The following is a 17924-nucleotide window of genomic DNA, read 5'->3' on the forward strand; positions in this document are numbered from 1 at the left end:
TTGTTCATCTTGGTGATTGTTTTTTTGGCTCACCATCTTCCAGTGAAGCGTTAGCGATTAGCATCGAGTTACAATAACAGCATTATTTTAATTAAAGTTACAAACACTCATTATGACAAACCAAACATCCTATCTCAATTTAGAGACTGATTTTTTTTATCTGGATGACGTCTGTCCTTATAGCTGAAGTCTTGTCTCTTCAGTTGAGAACGCTTCACACGGCCCTACCATCGTCATGTTTTACTGCTTTGGCGCTCTGCTTCATACATGTGCCTCCAGGCCGAATGACACTTTCAGGAATTTTCACTCTTCTCCTTCTTGGCTTAATGTGCAATAATCTTGGAAAATTACCAGAAAGACCACGCAAATAGGTTTTCTTGGCCAAAAGAAAATGGAATTAAAACTAATCAGTGCCAGATCTTTTGAAAGAAAGGATTTTTTGGCATTTATCCATCATTGTATTCATGTTCAGCTGGCACCGTCTTGCTTTTGCGTTGAGGATGATTTGTCACATTTGTTGATATTGAATCATAACCTTTGATAGTTTCCCTCCAAAACCCAGTTATGGAAAACAGTGGTGTCATCTCTAAAGATTTCAAAAAGTCATTAATAAAAATGTTTCATATCAAAACTAACAAAAAAGCTTTTTTTTTTTGCCTTAAAAGGTAAAGAAAATATTTAAAAGGGAAAGCAATATTACTGTTTGAAGTAGAGCCTTCAAACTAGGTTTTTTTGTTTAAATCCATTCCAAAGACAAAACAAATTCATGTGCTAGTCCTTAACAAAGTAAAGGTCGACTTTAATTAATCAGAAACACTAAACTAACTGTACCCAAAAGCCTTTAAATGGCCGTCTGAACAGCCAACCACGCTTTACGCCGTCATCATAATGATGATGATGTGCTGCATTTTACTGCTTCATCTGTTCTTTCTTTTCTTGTTTCTGACTTGTTTCAAAGATTTTTTTGTGAACAAACCTCTGGGCCGTCTTTAATCAGCATCTGCCCCGTAGATAATCCTGACCTACATTGAGAGAATCTCTTCGTTCAGGTAGAAAAAAACCAGCCCTGCAGGTTCATGTCCACTCACACAAATGCTCGCACTACATGTCCTCAGCATCCCGGAGGGGAGGCGCCAATGCTGTGCGGTTTGTTCGCCACTGTGGGGTTCAAAGCCCCAAGCCCTTGGCCTGGGCTTGAGCTGCGCAACAGGTGCTCAGGCGAGGCCGGCCTTGGGTAATTCTATCTTAGATGGGGGGGGGGGCTTTAGATAACAAGAGTGCGTTCTTGAGTCTGTGATTGTTAAAAACAGTTTAGAGCTAATGTTTACATGCATTTGAATTGACTTAAATAATGTTATTAACATCCATCTGGGGTTTTTATTTTGGACACTGGACCTTTACAAATTAAAGTAAACAAATCTTAGGTTTTTGTTCATATTTCTGCAGAAAAACTCTGGGAAATGAAGTATGTAAGTTATGGTTGACCGCTTAAGCCTATGGTGTTTCTGGTTGGTAAGCATAGTAAGTGCAAAAATAGTCAGGGTTCAACTATGCAGGTCCATTATATCTATCATTTGAACTTCCACCTGCTTGCAGCTTTGATCCCAGAGACTGTCTGTCAGCATGCAGACGGATAAATGGTGTAAATGGATGATATTATTCCAGTGGATTAAACACGCTTTTGTGGCTTTTTTAAATTTAAAATCTCCTCTACATTTCGGTTTCTAGAACCCACTTCCATGAAAACTGTGTTTTTAACCTGTTCCTGTGGTATTCTTCTGATAATGGAGTACACACATTAAGGAAAGTAAGCTCAAACTTGCATTTCTGAAGTTTTTTTAATTTAAATTGTTGTAAATCAGGTGTAGATGATAAAATTTCGTCTGAAAAAGATCCTATTTGTTACTTAGAAATTACGCTCGGCGGGCCAAAAGCTCCCTGCTTCATTCTGATGCATCCACTTGCAGACGACTACATCCATGTACGTCTTTGTTTTTCTAGGTTGGGGCTGTGAGGGGCTGTAAGCTAGCGGAAGAGGATGTAAACAGAGAGCTCTCAGTTATGGGAGATGTGAAGGGAGGCGGGGTTGCTTCCAGAAATCAGAGGTGAATTTTTTTTTAACAACTACTGCCGCTCTGTGGATACTATGTCCTAGAAAACCACACAAGTTTTTTGCACAATCCTAAAAGAAAGACCCCTGGGAACGCTCTGAAAATAAATCAAAAGATGTTTGGAGTAAGGTAAAATTCAAACATTTTCTTGTAGCAGTTTGAGCTGTCTGGAGGCTCCCTGTGATTCACTTTTGTTTTTTTTCACCAAATGCAAGAAAAAACAGCAGACTAATCCAATTCGTCATGCAGTAATTAGATTAGAGAGCACTCAGCTTTAAATTAGGATGCCCGCAAACAGCCGTTTGAATGCATCAGCTGTCTTAAGGAAAAACCTGCTCTTGTTCACTGAATAGATGCGGAAAGCCGTTCCTGCGAGCCACTTATTACTCACAGTGACAGGTTTGCTGCAGAGTTGGTTATTCTAATTTCCACAATAGTTTCAGTGCATTCATGACTAAATGCAAATTAACTCTTTAAATCAACTGCCACTGAAAAATAAGTAAATGCGTGTCAGACTGAGAGGAATTTCTGTGTTCTGCTGTTTCAACACATAAAAAGGTTTTTTTTTTTCTTCTTCTTGAAATACACGGATGGTTGAATATTAAACTCGACTTATTTTCCCGACTGCTCCACGGAAAGTAAAAGACTTTTCGGTACATTATCATTCGCCAGCTGAAAGTGTGCGGTGCAGCTCTGACTACTGAGAATGAAATGAGTCACAGATCACAGTAGCAATCTGGTAAATTGTCTCAGGGGGTGGGCTGAAAGCATAGGAGTGAACTCCCTGTCCTGCAGGGGGGAGAGCGACCCCCTGGAAAGTGCAAAGAACCTTAATTAAACAGCTTGAATGCGTTTTCTCAGCGATGCAGACTTTGACGTGCGTCCCGTTTTGTCATTTGTCGAAGAAAGAATATTCGATTATCAGCACGTCATAGAGGGGTAACGGTTGTATTTACTACTTCTTAATTCTTTGTTTTTTGTTTTTATCCTCTCAAGCTGTCCCCTTCCCCCCCAGCCACCGGTTGACGGCTAAAGAGGTGTTTGACAGTGACGGGAAGCCCAAAGTGGATGTGCTGAAAGCTCACCTCACCAAGGAGGGCCGTGTGGAGGAATCTGTGGCCCTCAGGCTCATAGGAGAAGGAGCCGCTATCCTGCGTTCAGAAAAGAATCTGCTGGACATCGAGGCCCCCGTGACAGGTCAGAAATCAACACACTCAATAGAAAGTCTACACTGCTTTTTTTCTGATGTCTGGACTTACTTGGAAGTCTAGATTTGACTAAACGGTCCGGGTGTCATGGGTCACACCATTTAGTTCCTCCACAATAAGACTTCACGGTGCGCTATTATGTGGCCTTTTGTGCTTTTATTTTCCATTAAAAGCTTTTTTCTTGTACGCCTTGTCATCAGCCCATTTGAATGCATTATTTCCCCAGAGGTGAAGATTTCGTAATCTTTAAAACACTATGAAAATCAGAATTTCCAAACACACCTGTCTTTATTATAAGGAACTGTGCAAAAAAAAAAAAACATGCATGAAGTTGATCATTTGCCGTGTTTTCCACACTATGAGAAACACCTAAAAACAGGATTTTTTTCCCCCCCTTATAATCCGGAGCACCTTACATATGGAATAATTGAGGTTTTGCTAATTAATGTTTAAGCAATTTTAGGAAATACACAGCGCTCTGTCAAAATGTCAGTCTGTTTTTTAAGAATTCCAAACAGGTTTTGATGATATTGTAAATACACTAACATGTAGTGGTGTGGAGCTGTGATTTTTTTTCACGTGTTTCTAGCTAGACTTGGAGTTAGCATATTCACTGTAACTTATTTTTTTAATTATATCAGTCTTTTGTGTGTGTTATTAGTAACAAGGTAGGAAGTTAACATAGTCACAGTAACTTTTGTTAGCGGTATCAGTCTTTTTTTTACAAAAAAAACATGCCCATAATCAGGTATCAATCTAAAGAACGCCTGTATTGATACAAATTAGTTTTATTTCTTGTAAAGTTGTGCTGCTAGTGGTGAACTGACTTGGTTGGGTTCAGGTTTTTTTTTTTTTTTTCAAAACCATCTTCAAACAAGAATTAATCTATGATTTAACTAGTGCTGGTCAGTGTCAGCAGTTACTGCCCATTAAAAAACACTTGAAGATCAGGTTTACAACATTTTTAGAAATAAGAAAAAGATGCTCACTTTTTTTCCCACTTTTTTCCCCCAATGCAGCACGTGTTTGAAATGTGAAAACAAAAAAAAAATTTGGTGTTACAATAGTTTCACGTGTTCGACTTAACAAAAAAAGTTGTAAAGTTAAAGCAAGAGAGGCAGAAAAGGGCATCAGGTTTTCCAGCAACACTCGACATTGAATCATTGGAAAATTCTTCCCGATGAGCTCTGTCGGGCTCCAGGCTGAGTCATCTTCCCGAAAAGTCATGTCTTTGGTAAAAAAAAACAAAAAACCATTCTCATCCACATTCACAACCATTTCCCATGGTTTTGAAGTTTCTTTGTAATAGAAAACCCAGTTTTAGTAATCAGTTTGCATTAACTCTTTAGTTTTATGACCAAAACATATTTCCCTAGGTTAAAAAAAAAACAAGCTTTCAAATATATTTATTTATTGAGATTCTTAAATCTTATATTATCATGTATTGTCATTTATTTGAACATGACCTTTTGACCATGATGATAAAATAATTTAAAAACAAAATAAAAAAATAAAAAAATCAACATTAATAATTGGACATTAAATTTCCCACTGAAATGGAAACTTTGCCTTGAGACACATCTTCAAGTCGCACTAAAGTCTCACAGGCAGAGACTTGATGTGGAAATTTGGGAAAAATATTTATTTCTTAACAAAGGTTGTGCATTAGAAAAGAAGACGAGAGACTTCAAATTACAGCGATAGACTTGAGACTTTCCATGAGCCTGCGATGCACCTTGGGGGGAGGAGCTACTTGGCAGTGTTCCCCCTCCCATGATTGCCATATGGAATAGGCCCCCCCCTCTCGAATTTAATTGCACCTTAGACATGTAGGACCCTTGGTAGGGAGGGTGCTTGGACATCACTGTGAGTAATCAGGAGAGGTCCCCTCAGTGCCCTACCCACCAATTTTAACTGCACCCCCTTAGTACACACCCTTTACCCCTCAAAATATACATCACTCCATCACTCCATCACAAACACACATACATGCACACAAACACCCTCACAAACACACACATGCATTTCACAAGGAAGGTGGGACCTGTGGTGTGGGTTTTGGTCCTTGCCCCTGAGCGCTGGGCCTTGCCAAATTTCCAACTGTGGGTGAGCCTGGTCGGGCCATGTCTGCAACACTTCTTGTGGACCCCCTCTTCCCCTGTCCTCCTCCTGCCTGGCTCTCTCCTAGACCAACCGTTGACCAGGTGGGTGGCTGCCTGGAGCGTGGGGTGGGTCTCCCTTGGGGGCTCTTGACTCGTACCTGGGGTTGGGGTGGGGGGGGATGCCCAGAACTCCTGGGTAGTGGTAAGGTGCTCGTTTGGGGCTGTGGGCGCTCTTCTGGGGCTGGGTCCCTCGTTGGGCCCTCCCGGCGAGGCAGAGGGGCTGTTGTCCTGGTTGGGCTGGAGCTTGGACTCTCTGTACCCCAATGCCTCCCTGCTCTCTGGCTTTGTGGGCCTCCGTGGTGGTCCTGCTGACCCTGGCCTGGGTGGCGCATATGATTGCCCAGGGGGCAGTTGTTCTCTATCTGCTGTCCTGCGGGTGTTGGGGGGGTTCTGGCTGCTGCTGCAACGGGGGTCTTGGTGTGGGGATGACTGGGAACTCTCCCTCCTTTTTTCTACTTTCCATCATCCATTTTAGAAGAACATAAACACGCACTTAAGAACAGGTTTTAGCTTACCTTTACACAAATAGTTTGTGGGATTGAATCAAATGTTTCACACTAGTTGGTTTGAATCGATAGGGATGCGTGTGTGAACAGTATTTGTATTGTGTACATGTTGACATGTAAACACTTTTGGAGCCAACAGGTATGTTGATAACATTTGTGTGTGTGTGTGGATAGGCCCCGCCCTAATAGACTTGTAGTACATCTGAACCTCACTGTAATGATTATAACCATCCAGAAACTTGTTGCTTTATGCTGCTTCATGGTCCCCCCCCTTCTATAATCACCCTCCTCTCCCCCCTCTAACATCCCTCTCTCTTCTTCCCTCCTTTTCTTTTCCATTCGGTCAAACACAAAAGATTTTAAAAATGATTAAAATGAATAAAGGTTGGCCTCGATTACAAAGGGGGTTTATTCAGACATACCTCTGGTGTGTCAGAAGATTCATAACCCCTGTTGTTAAAGTAATATATGTCCAACACAAGAGGCCTTCAGCTCTCATGTGTTTGCCCAGCTGTCGGACAGGACAAGTAAATAGATAAATAAATTATATGTAAGGACTTGAGAAAAAACGTAAGAATTTACTTAAAACTACCGCTACATTGAGACTTGATTTGGACTTGCAAAACAGGACCTATAAAAATCTCTGGTTTCTAAAAATCACTTTAACCGAAATTAATATCTCTAAAAATAAAAAAAAAACTTGCACAATAATATGTATTTTACCTCACAGATATGGTTTTCCAAGCAGTTTACCTAATAAAAAAAAGGCCTTTGGCTCACATTTCCACAGATTTAAAGTGTTTCTAAATTGCGTTTTTTAAATGTTACACTGTTGAATATTTATCCTCAGCACTTAGCATGTGAAGTTGATCTCATTCAAGGCTGCCTGTGAGTGAACACGCTGCATACGCACACGTCCAGAGCATCTATTGTCTCTCTTCCTGGTCAAGTGCGCTCCTCCTCCATTAGACTTTCTGATGAGCCCTCTTTGATGTTAGCGCAATCAGAACCTACTCAAGGGATCTATGGCAACCCATCATCCCAACCCCCAACAAGAAAGTCCAGGCTTATACCCATGAGCACGGCTTGTAGGCTCAGATCTCTGCAGAACGTATCACCTTCTCTTCTGAATGCTATCACACGGGCTGCTTTGGTTAAAGTGGGAACACGTCCTAAAGGGGGTTTTGACTCTTCCTATAGTGGCTGTATTATCTTGCACTTAATGTTCGCTAGCGTTCCTGAAAGATGGAAGTTCAGACAACTGTTGTCACGATGGCTAGATTATTTTTAGCTGCCACCACGTGTGTTGTCCGCTGAAATTTTTTAACGTTATAATAAAATAAACCTACCGTGCCTCAATCCAAATGGTATTTCCCAATCAATTGTGATGAATTTATTTCATTTAGAAACACTTTTATAATGATATAGCTCGATTTGATCAACAACTTGCCTCAGGCTAATCAATCTGGTTAGATTGTAAGAATAAAAAAGTCCATTAATGGTTACACCCAATAATCGACCCATTAGTCGATACTTACATTAATCAAAAAAATGTAAGTATCGGCAAAACAACAGTTGAAGTCGTTTGCATTTAGGATCTGTTTCGGCCTTCCGTTGTGGTCAGACTACCTCAGATGGCGAGAAGGCGACGCAGCGCGTTGCAGCAGATGTTGCAGCCGTTCAAGCGGCGGATACAGCGTTGAGCCCCGCCTCCTTTGTTGTGCTGCGTTCTGGGCCCCAGACAGCCCCTGTTCTGCGTGCGAGCTGTGGATCCCGAGGAGCGGGGCGTGCGTTCCTGTTCACCCACTTGTGTGTACGAGTGCAGCAACAAAGCACTTCTTTCCCTCCCACTCAACACCCCTGTCTCAACCCTTCTCCCACTCACCAGTCTTTTTAAACAAGGACCTCTCTATGGCGTGTGATCATTCCCCTGCCGTGCTTGCCTCTCCTGGACGCTCCGACAAAACGCCCTGTCTATTATTCTCTTGCGCTTAAACAGCCTTACATTTTTATTTAGTGGCTTTTATCCAAAGCATGTGTTTTTAAGGGCCCCCTCTGAGGGACACAGGATGGTCAAAATAAGGGTTCGAACCCCAGATTGATTCAGTTTCTCAACCCACGCAAGGGTTGGGCTGAGTCGTCTTCCTAAAGGGGTCCAGAAAACCGATGGAGGTTTTTAGGATGAGGCTGGTGAAACAAAGGAAGCTGCCACTGAAGCGGCTCTGACGGCTTTCACTCAACTTCCTCTTAATTTATCGTTAAAGCTTCCGTCAGCGTATCACCAGGCAACAGCCATCTCTCGCACTCCTCTGCGGCTCCGCTTCCAAGGTTGTGTCCAAACACAGGAAAACATATTTTTCTAGTAAAGTTCTCTTTTATTAGATGTTGAGACAACATTTATGAGGAGGAGCCGAAGCCTCTTCCAAGTTGTCCGAGCCGTTATTGTTTCATAACAGATCGTGTGTTTTTCTTCCTGAATATGTCGTACATTTAGAAAATAAATGAAGACTGCTAGGCTGAGATGAAGATGGCAGCTTTATGAGTGTAAGTTAGAGTGTGTTTGCTCATTGGAGCCTTTCAAGGCTGGTAAATCTTCAGCCTTCAAATGTGAAATGCACATGTGCATGTGGACAGAAGAGCTCCAAAGAGGCATCACTAAGGCCAATTAGGCTTGTAGTTTCCTATGGATATGCTCATTAACCTTACGTTTTGTTTAACGGGGCGGCTTGAATTGTCTTTTTTAGCTTCGAAATGTAAAATATGTAATAATAATAATAATATACATTTGGATTAAAGAGTTTCTTTCGTTTTAATTTCCTAGAACACCAATTTAGATGATGTTTCACCTGCTTTACTATTAAAAATACTTTTTTACTACTGCTGATAGAACATCTGCTTGTTGTTACATACGACCAAGGAAGCTAGGATAATGTTTTCTAGTCCTCTGTTAAAAGAAAATTCTACTTTCATCACCAAAAATTGCTGAAATTGATACCATGGACATAAAGACACGTTTTCTTTTGATTAAACAACAACTTTTAATTAGTTATATTTATACAAGTAAACTATCTTTTTTATATTTACAGAAAAATTATAAAACATCTTTACAGTAACTGCGATATAGTGAGGCAATAAATACGCTCTTCGATATACAATAGTTTGAAGATTAAAGGTTTTCTTCTTTATTTTTATTTTTTCTTTTTGGTTGGACCTCGTTTTGGGGCAACACTGCCCCCAAATGAGCAGCTGTTGACACTGCATCTCTTTTTGTGAATTAATTTTTTGTCTTTAACACCAACCTTACAAAGATCAGAAGAAATACATGATCTATTTGCGTAAAAACGACTACCTTAACACTTTTACACTGGAGTTGTCGCACCAGGATTGACGCCCTTTGAATGGAAACTCTCTGGCCTCTTGCGTAAATGCAACGGATTCTGAAAACGGCACGGAAAAGCAACACTTTATTTCTGTGACATGTTGTATATCAGCGCAAAGCTGCTTGTCTCAGCTTGCAGAATTCATTTGAATTTTGTTAATTACGCAAACGTTCAGAGTCACAGTAGTTCTTCAAAGACTGAAGAACTTTTTCTTGTCGCTAGGGACGGCTTTGGGGTTAAATGGTTAGTAACATGCCTAAAAAATAATGTATTTTTTAAGTAAAAATGTGAATAAAGTTTTTTAGTTAATCCTATTCATCAGAAATAATGTTTTTTTAATTAAACTAAAGATCCTCATGGCCTCGGAACATAAATAAAAAATTGTCAGCATCATTTTGATAGATTGCAGGTCTTTGGTTACCTCTGTATTAGCAATATTGGAGCTTGTTGCTGGCATGAAATTGAGCATGCAACAGCATTGAAAAAATATGTCCATTTATCCTTCATTCTTTGTGGAGAAATGAGGCTCACTACTATTTTTCATCTATTAACCTTGTATTTTGCTTTCAGTCAAATGAAAAAGTTCAAAATGTTTGCAGATGATGCATCGGGCAGAGTTCCAACTTTCCCTTGCCCCGCTGCTCTTCAATCCTAGCTTCTTCAGTGTTCTCCAGCACATGGATGTGTGCAGTACACTCTACAGGAGGCCAAAGAGCCATCATCAATGCTGTGAGCTGCTATTAGTCAAACCAAAACAAAGCAGGACAGTCTGCAGCACAGTGGATTTCATCCACTCATTGAGCTAGCCTTTGTTCTGGCCCTGTGTAGGTTCTGGAACCAGGTTGTGTAATGCCCACAGCCCACTCGATATGCTGCTACTCAGGGGGATCACTTTAGCTCACAAGCCAGAGATGGCCAGAACCAATTGTTTCTCACTCCAGATAATGTACTCCCACCTGCTCTTCGTATGTGGGCTTTGGCTCTCACCTCGTTTTGCTGCGATGTGTGACAAGAGGAATGGAGGCAAAGCGCGCCTGGAGGTGTAGCGGAGCCGAGCCGAGCGATGGGTGGACGGCGTGTTCTCTGTGATCAAGCTGAGCGAGCCCGTCCTTTCTGTGTCTACCGGCGTCGCTCGCATCCACGCAGCGGCTGACACTGACTGAGCTGTTGGCATCGCCGCGCCATCCTACCTGTACCGATAAGCATTTAATGAATAGAGAAAGGTTTTGAGCTTATCACTTGCCTCAACAGGGCTTTATAATTGAGTAAAAATATAAAACAAATGCGAATGCACATGCTCTATTAGTGAGGGTCAGAGCAGCACGCTCGCTTTTAGAGGCATTTGTGTCGCGTTGTTGCTAGTGGTGATGCTCATTCAGGTCCTTTATCAGGTCAGCAGCAGCCTAAGTTTTTGTTTTCTCTCTTTGGTGATATCAACCACTGCTGTTGGAAGGATTTATTGCCACTGGGATGTTTCCATGGTGATGCCTTCACTGGATAAAGTCAGATGAGATTGTCCAATTTCTGTTGTTCTCTCCTCTTATTCAATATAGTAAAGGTAGGATCTGTGTGTGTGTGTGTGGGGGGGGCATAAACGGCACATTTTCAATAAATTAATTAATAAATATATTACTCATAAAAACCGTAATGTAAAAGCCACACAAAGATTTTACATATAGCACATGAGGAGTTTCAAAATAAAAGCATGCCTTTTTCATGCAAATGTAGTATGATTCTAAGGCTTTGCAGATGGATTGGAAAGATGCGCTCCGACTACCAGGGTTAGGAAACGGTGCATTGAAAAATTCACTTCAGAAAAACCCAAACCGCTTTCCCCGTCATCCATTACTGAGAGCTATCTGTTTACACGCTCTCCCGCTAACTTACAGCCGATATACGCCCACGCTAACATTACCGCTAATATAAAAATGGTGAGCTATGTTAGAGCTAAGCAGCTGTACAGTTTCAGATGTCTGCTCAGACGAGGAAAATGAAGTCGTAATGTGGATCTGTTTGTCTACAAACGGATGCATCAGAATGGAGCGGAGCAGGGAGCTTGAGGCCCACACAGTGCTGTTTTCATCTGCTCCTGATTCACAATGATGTGAAATACTCAGAAATGCAATTTTGAGCTGAATTTTCTTTATAAATGTCCTTCATCATCAAAGAATTGCGACAAGAACATGTTAAAAACAACAAATTACAATTTTCATCGGAGTGGGTCGTTAAACCGACAGAATGTAAAAGCAGGAATAAGAGGTTGCTGTTGTTTTCAAAGCCCTTTTAAAGTGTTTATTTCTCTTCTAATAAAATAATTTCCCTGGGATTTTAGATTCATTTTAGAACCCAACCCCATTCTGCTTTTGTTGTAAACTTATTTTAGTCGCAGGAGACAACCTGGATGTTTTTGAAAATCAGAGGCAAATAACAAGCTTTTCTCTTTGAAGCCGGTCTCCTCTGCGGCTTTGAACAGTTACATAATGTGGGTTTAATAAAAGACAAATGCTAAAGCGAAGGTTTACAATACAGTCAAGGAGAGCAAATTCTCAGAGCTGTCTCGTGTGGCTCATAAATCGAGATAATTGCTCTCCAACGCTGTCCTCCAGCTTCCACTAATTGGATATCATTGCGTCAGACGTTTGTTATAATTTCTCTTTTGTAAGGTTATTTCTTGATCCTTGATGCAACTTAAGCAGCTGGAAGGGAAGGATCCAACCTGCCACTCTTATCAAAGTGGCTCTAAAAGTCTTCCCCCTTTGGTTAATGACTCAATGGCCAGATTACCGGCAGACTAGACGAACGACAGCCATGATGGCGGCCTTATCACCGATGTCACTGCGCTTCAGTAAACAATTCCGGCTGTTATCTTGTTTGTAGAGAAAATGAGTCCCCTAACAGGTTTAGTGGACTCAGAGAACTTTGATTCAGATAAGAAACTGTTTGAGTCGATCAATCTAGCGATTAAAACATTTAATTAGACCTTGCATCAATGTGCCACCAAAGGCCGATTCGCTCACGTTTTTTGCAGACCTTCCTTTCACTGGGATTTGAACTTTTCCACTAGGAGAAACTCTCCAAACATGTAGATTTGTGAGGAAGCAACAGGTTTCATTTCAACAAACGAAATAAAGGCTAAAAGAAGTGAACCTGAGTTTACATCGCACACAAAACCCTCACTTTTGGTTGATTTTCACCACGGGATGTGTAAACGGGCAGTAAAACCAACAGCTGCAGGAGTGGAAAAGTTGCTGTGGAGCCAGGATTTGACCTTGAAGCGTACGCTGTTGCGTAAGACTGCTTCATCCAACCCGTCTATTCTCCCCTTACCGGGTTGAAGCAAAATTAAAACCAGGAAACCTCTCGCTGTGACACAACGCTTCCAAACAAACCACCTCATAATTCAGTCCGGCTCGGTTACACACAGTTTTACTCCGAGGTTTGAGTTGTTTGTCGTTGTTTTTTTTTTGTTGGTTTTTGGAGCCTGTGCTGGAGTTTCTGTGGATGATACAGAGTTCATGAAGCTGTGGGGGCGGTACCATCTGTTGCATGATTTTGTTTGATGATACGGCAGGAGATGGTTCATGATGTCTCAGGCTGCACGTTCAGGGTCAGGTGGTGCTGCAGAACTGAACCCATCAACACATCTGGAGTGTGTTGTGTCAGTAATGAATGATATGGATAGAAGTATGAATTGAACAGCAGCTAACTGCTTTTTAAAGATTCAGATGCTTTTATTATTACTGTCACCACTTTACATAACCTAGACTTTTTTATTTTTGTTGGTTGTTTTTAAAAAAATTGGTTGGTTGTGTAACCCTTTGTAGTCCAGACCCTTTTTGAGCATTTTTGACTACTTTACTGTTAACTTTTTTTTGTGTGTGCCTGATATCCAGCTATTTTAGTAAAACCCCAACTTCTGTATTTTTGATTATATTACACAATAATTCCACAATGAACCTGAAACTGTCCAAAAAACTCAATTCCAAGTGGTAAATTTTGTCATTTTTTAAAGCTAAAATTACAAACAAAAATTTTGATCAAACAATTTTTAATACAAAAGATCGAAAATATGAAAAGACAAAATAAAAATGCTCAAATCCACTAACAAAGCAAAGACAAACTCAAAACAATATTAACACTGACTAAAAAACTAGGCGAAGCTCCACTCAAAGTTCCAAGGATTTATTCCAAGGGGTTAGTAAGCAATAATTAATCCAAGTGGGTCTGAGTCAACGCTTCTATGGCAACTACTCTCGCCAATCAGGGGGGAGTGAGCTTGTTGGAAGTCCACACCCCTACCACGTGAAAGTGAACTTTTTTTTTAAGAGTTGTTAAAGCAGTGTGTGTCAGTGTTTGTCTATATCCCTTTTAAAATTACAAATAAACAATAAAAAAAATCTAATTTTTGCAAAAAATAAACGTGCACTGAAGAGAACAAGAAAACAGTTTATTTCTACACTACATTTGTTCACACTCAAAGGTTAAAGTTTATTTCAGTTCATGAAGCAAAACAAAAAGCAAATGGAAACAAAGATTTTGTGTGTGAGTGTTTTGTCTTTTTTGTCCTCAAATCTTTTTATTGTCTAATATTTTGGTCAAATAAACTCCTGGCTTTTCTGCGCTTGGCAACTATTATTAAAAGCTGGCCTATGAAACTGCTGAGAAGATTAAAGCGGTTGAGGTAGAAAACCTGGAGCGGAGATGGGGTTCAGAGGTTTTCTTGCATAAGGATATTCTCTTTATTCTGTAGTAGGAGACAAACCACCTTGCTGGGTTAGTTTTTTAATCATTGAGTTGTGTGTTCTGATGCTGTCTGTGAAGATTCTCCATCATGCAGGTCAGGTTATCAGAGAACTCTGTTCTTCAGAGCAACCAGACTTTGATCATTTAACACCAGAACTTTAGCTTCAGTATAACACCTTTTGAATTACCGTAAGTCTTTGACCGTCTACGCAAATAATGTAATGGCAACAAATTCGGAAGGAGATCGCGCTGATGTGCAACTTTTTACAGTAGGAAAGTATTTATGCAATAACGTAGTTTAGTTGATTCTGATATGAAGATAAGTAGCTTTGCTACGAAATGCGACATCTGACAGTAGTGAACTTCTTACGCAATAAACGTAAATTACCTGATTCTAACACAGAGTATAGCAGCTTTCCGCTTCAAACTCGCAGGTAAACATAACGTCCGCCACATCAAAGTTTGTTCCAGCAGCCTCGAAAGCGTTCTCCATCATCATGGCCATTCATTGTAATCAAAGCAAATTCATGGGTTTATTTAGACTTATTTTTAATTAAGTCATACAAGAAACTACAGATTTGTCAGAAATTGTTATGAATATGTTTCCCTATGAATGTTTTTTAGCCAGAATTTGAGGCTCAATTCTTTTTTCTATTACTAACCTTTTTCTTTTATAGAATTCTTTATAAAAAGACTTTAAAAAAACAAAATCTTTTGAATCATTCTGCCTCTCTGTTACCACGTGCTACCTGTGGGGCTGAGGTAAAGCGATCGACCTCTGATCTGAGGATTGGTGGTTTGGTTCTCGTCTTTCCCAGATTGAGACTGTAAAGCACTCTGGTAAATGGTAAAATGGTAAATGGCGTATACTTGTATTTTCTACCAACAAGGACAAAGCGCTTTTACAGTCACAGACCCAGTCACCCAGTCACACACACACACATTCACACACACATTCACACACTGGTGGCCCCTCTGCTGCCAAACACAGGCGCCCGCCTACCACCAGAGGCAAGTGGGGTTCAGTGTCTTGCCCGAGGACATTTCGACTCATGGACGTGCAAGGCTGGAATCAAACCTGCAATCTTACGATCATGGGTCGACCGCCCTACCGCTGCACCATGGCTGCCCCAGATTGAGACTGTTAAGCACCTTGGGCCCTATACAAGACAGAAAACCATAAATATGTGCCATTTAGACTAGACTGCTGTGCAGATCTTCTAGTTGCATGTATGCTAATTTGCTCGATTTGCTTATTTAGCATGTTTTTATATTTGTATATGTATAAAACATAGGTACGACGGGTTTAGGTGTATTCAACACATTTTTGTATTGTAAGATTTCATCTGTAAAATTCAGTTTCAGCAGCTGTTTTAACAACATGATGAAAAATGTTGGCAGGTGGCTGCAGCTTCGTCTGTCATTCCAAATGTCGCGTTGTCTAATTTCTTTACATTTGTAAAGTAGCTCCAGTCACCAAACCGCTTTCTCCAATTCAATCTCCCATCATGCCACTAGGTTCAGTAGACTAATTAGTTTCAGATTGATAAAGTGATTTTCACCTGACTTTGTCTTCCTACAGCCACACAGACTTATGTAGAAAAATGGTTATGTAAGCTGTAATGAATGTTACTGTGTCCTTTCAGCTGAGCAGAATTTAAACATAACACCATTGTTTTGAATTTGATGAGAGCTGGAACAACCTCGAATCATCTCAAACACTCATTTTTACTCCCATTTAAGCAAAATGTAGTCATTCCCCGTGGAACACTGGTAAAGAAAGCTCATTATAAGGGAATCACTTCACTTTCTCTGCAAAAAAACAACAACCCAAAAAACAGCTGTCTCCATAGACAAAACACTGCTGAGTTAATGACCACAGCCATTCAACTAACAATGGCGATAGAAAATTGTAGGATTGACACTGACTATGTGACAAGTGATGATCTAGAGACTTCTTGGAAGATCAACAACACTTCCCCACCTGGGAATTTATTGGAAGCCGCCCTCCCTCTGTCCATCGGGAACTATGCAGTCGACACAAAAAGCTGATTTTGATACCTAGACTTTTCAAATTTTGACCAACTATTCCAAAAATAAAAAGAGAATCATCCCTAATGCCAAATTTGATTTGACAACAAGAGCCAAGACAAGCAAATCTATTACTATTTACTACAATGTAAACGGGAGAAAGCTAGTTTGTCTTTTCCTGTGGGTGTAGTGCTCCTGCCCCAGGTGGAGGAGTTTCAGTGGCTTGGGGTCTTGTTCACAAGTGAGGGAAGATCAGAGATTGACAGGCGCATACTCGCTGTTATGCGGTTTGTGGTACCGGTCTGTTGTGGTGAGGAGAGAACTGAGTCAGAAACCAAAACTCTCAATTTACCAGTTTATCTTCCAATACTCACCTATGGTCTTGAGCTCTGGGTCATCACCATAAGAACGAGCTCGCGAATACAAACGGCTGTAAGGAGCTCCTCCATAGGGTGGCTTGGTGCTCCCTTAGAGATAGCATGAGAAGCTCTGTCACCCAGAGAAAGCTCGGAGTAGAACCGGTCCACATCGAGAGGTCGAGGTGACTCAGGCATCTTGTCCAGATGCCCCAAGGAGGTGTTTCGGGCATGTCCCTCTGGGCGGAGACCCCGGGTAAGACTGCTGGCCTAGAAACTAACCTGGAGAATCCAGAGGAGCTGGAGGAAGGAACAAAGGAGAGGAAAGTCTGGGCATCTTGTCTTAGACTACTGCCCCCGAGACTCAGTCCTGAATAAGTGGAAGACGATGGAAGGATCTACGATTTAAACTGAGTAATTTCTCTTCCTTTTTTTTTAATTTAAGGTCAGTGTTGGTTCAAATCTGATGGTGATTAAGGGGAGAACCTGCCTTCAAGCTAGATCCATCATCAGATACCATCCATCTGTAAACACCATTGAAACCAATCCTGTTTAGTGATGTATTTTAAGACCACATGATAGGAACTTTGCACTAACTTCTATTGCATGTGGATAAAAAAAAATTGTGGGATTATTGTTTGTTCTTTACTTAAAATGCAATTAACCCCTTAATGTGTGACATTCTTCCGACTACCATAATTTTTTAACCGCAATTACCATTGATTCCAGCAAATTCTTAGACGAAGAAAAGCAGCTTTGCGCTGATATGCAAGATTATGCAAGGCTATGCAGTTGTCAAGTGTTTACGGAATCAACGTAAATCAGCTGATTTTGTCGTGGGGAAAAGCAGCTTTGCGTTATAACGTGTGGCGGTGAAACAAAAGCCGCTTATTTAAACGGTTGAAGAGTTAACGTGTGTCCGAGTGTGGTATTTAGGTGTTGCCAGCGACATCTTTGGTGTTAAAAGTTTAAAGCCAGATTTGTCAAATCTTATTCAAATAAAATAAATAAAGATTAGCCAAAACTTTAAAATTGAATCATAAACCGGAGTTTTTGAGGGGTGGAGGGGATCCTTACTATTACATTTAAAGATCGATATTTTTAATAAAGTAAAAGGATATCTTTTTTGTTAAACATCAGATACCTAGGATTTTTGGGAGCTGAAGAAAAAGGACAAACCGAGTTTGGCCCCGATTCTTTTTGTCCCTCTTGGGGGGAGTGTTAGAGTTTGGATTCTCACAGGACGATGTGAAACCCAACCTAGGCTGAACCGTTTGCAGCTCAAGTCTGACGTTTGCGTCCCAAAACACTCCCCTGCCGCCATTTAGGAGCTGCCTCCTCTGCTGTTAACGAAGACTATAGTTGACATCAGTGGGAGCAGGGAGCTGAGCGGATCTGCTGCCACGCACGACAGACTTTAGCGCTAA

At 40.8% G+C, this 17924-nt stretch overlaps 1 protein-coding gene across 6 annotated transcripts in view; it reads left to right on the forward strand.

Annotated features, from left to right (window-relative positions):
• Window positions 1-17924, forward strand: part of LOC101169815 (serine/threonine-protein phosphatase 2B catalytic subunit alpha isoform) — a 108708-nt gene that overhangs the window by 48949 nt on the left and 41835 nt on the right. For all 6 annotated transcript variants that reach the window (XM_023949035.1, XM_023949037.1, XM_023949040.1 and 3 more), the window contains exon 2: window positions 3108-3308. In XM_023949035.1, the coding sequence (XP_023804803.1) occupies window positions 3108-3308 (201 nt within the window). The remainder of the gene's footprint in view (window positions 1-3107; window positions 3309-17924) is intronic.

Source organism: Oryzias latipes, chromosome 18 (assembly GCF_002234675.1).
Source record: "Oryzias latipes chromosome 18, ASM223467v1".
Classification (NCBI taxonomy): domain Eukaryota; kingdom Metazoa; phylum Chordata; class Actinopteri; order Beloniformes; family Adrianichthyidae; genus Oryzias; species Oryzias latipes.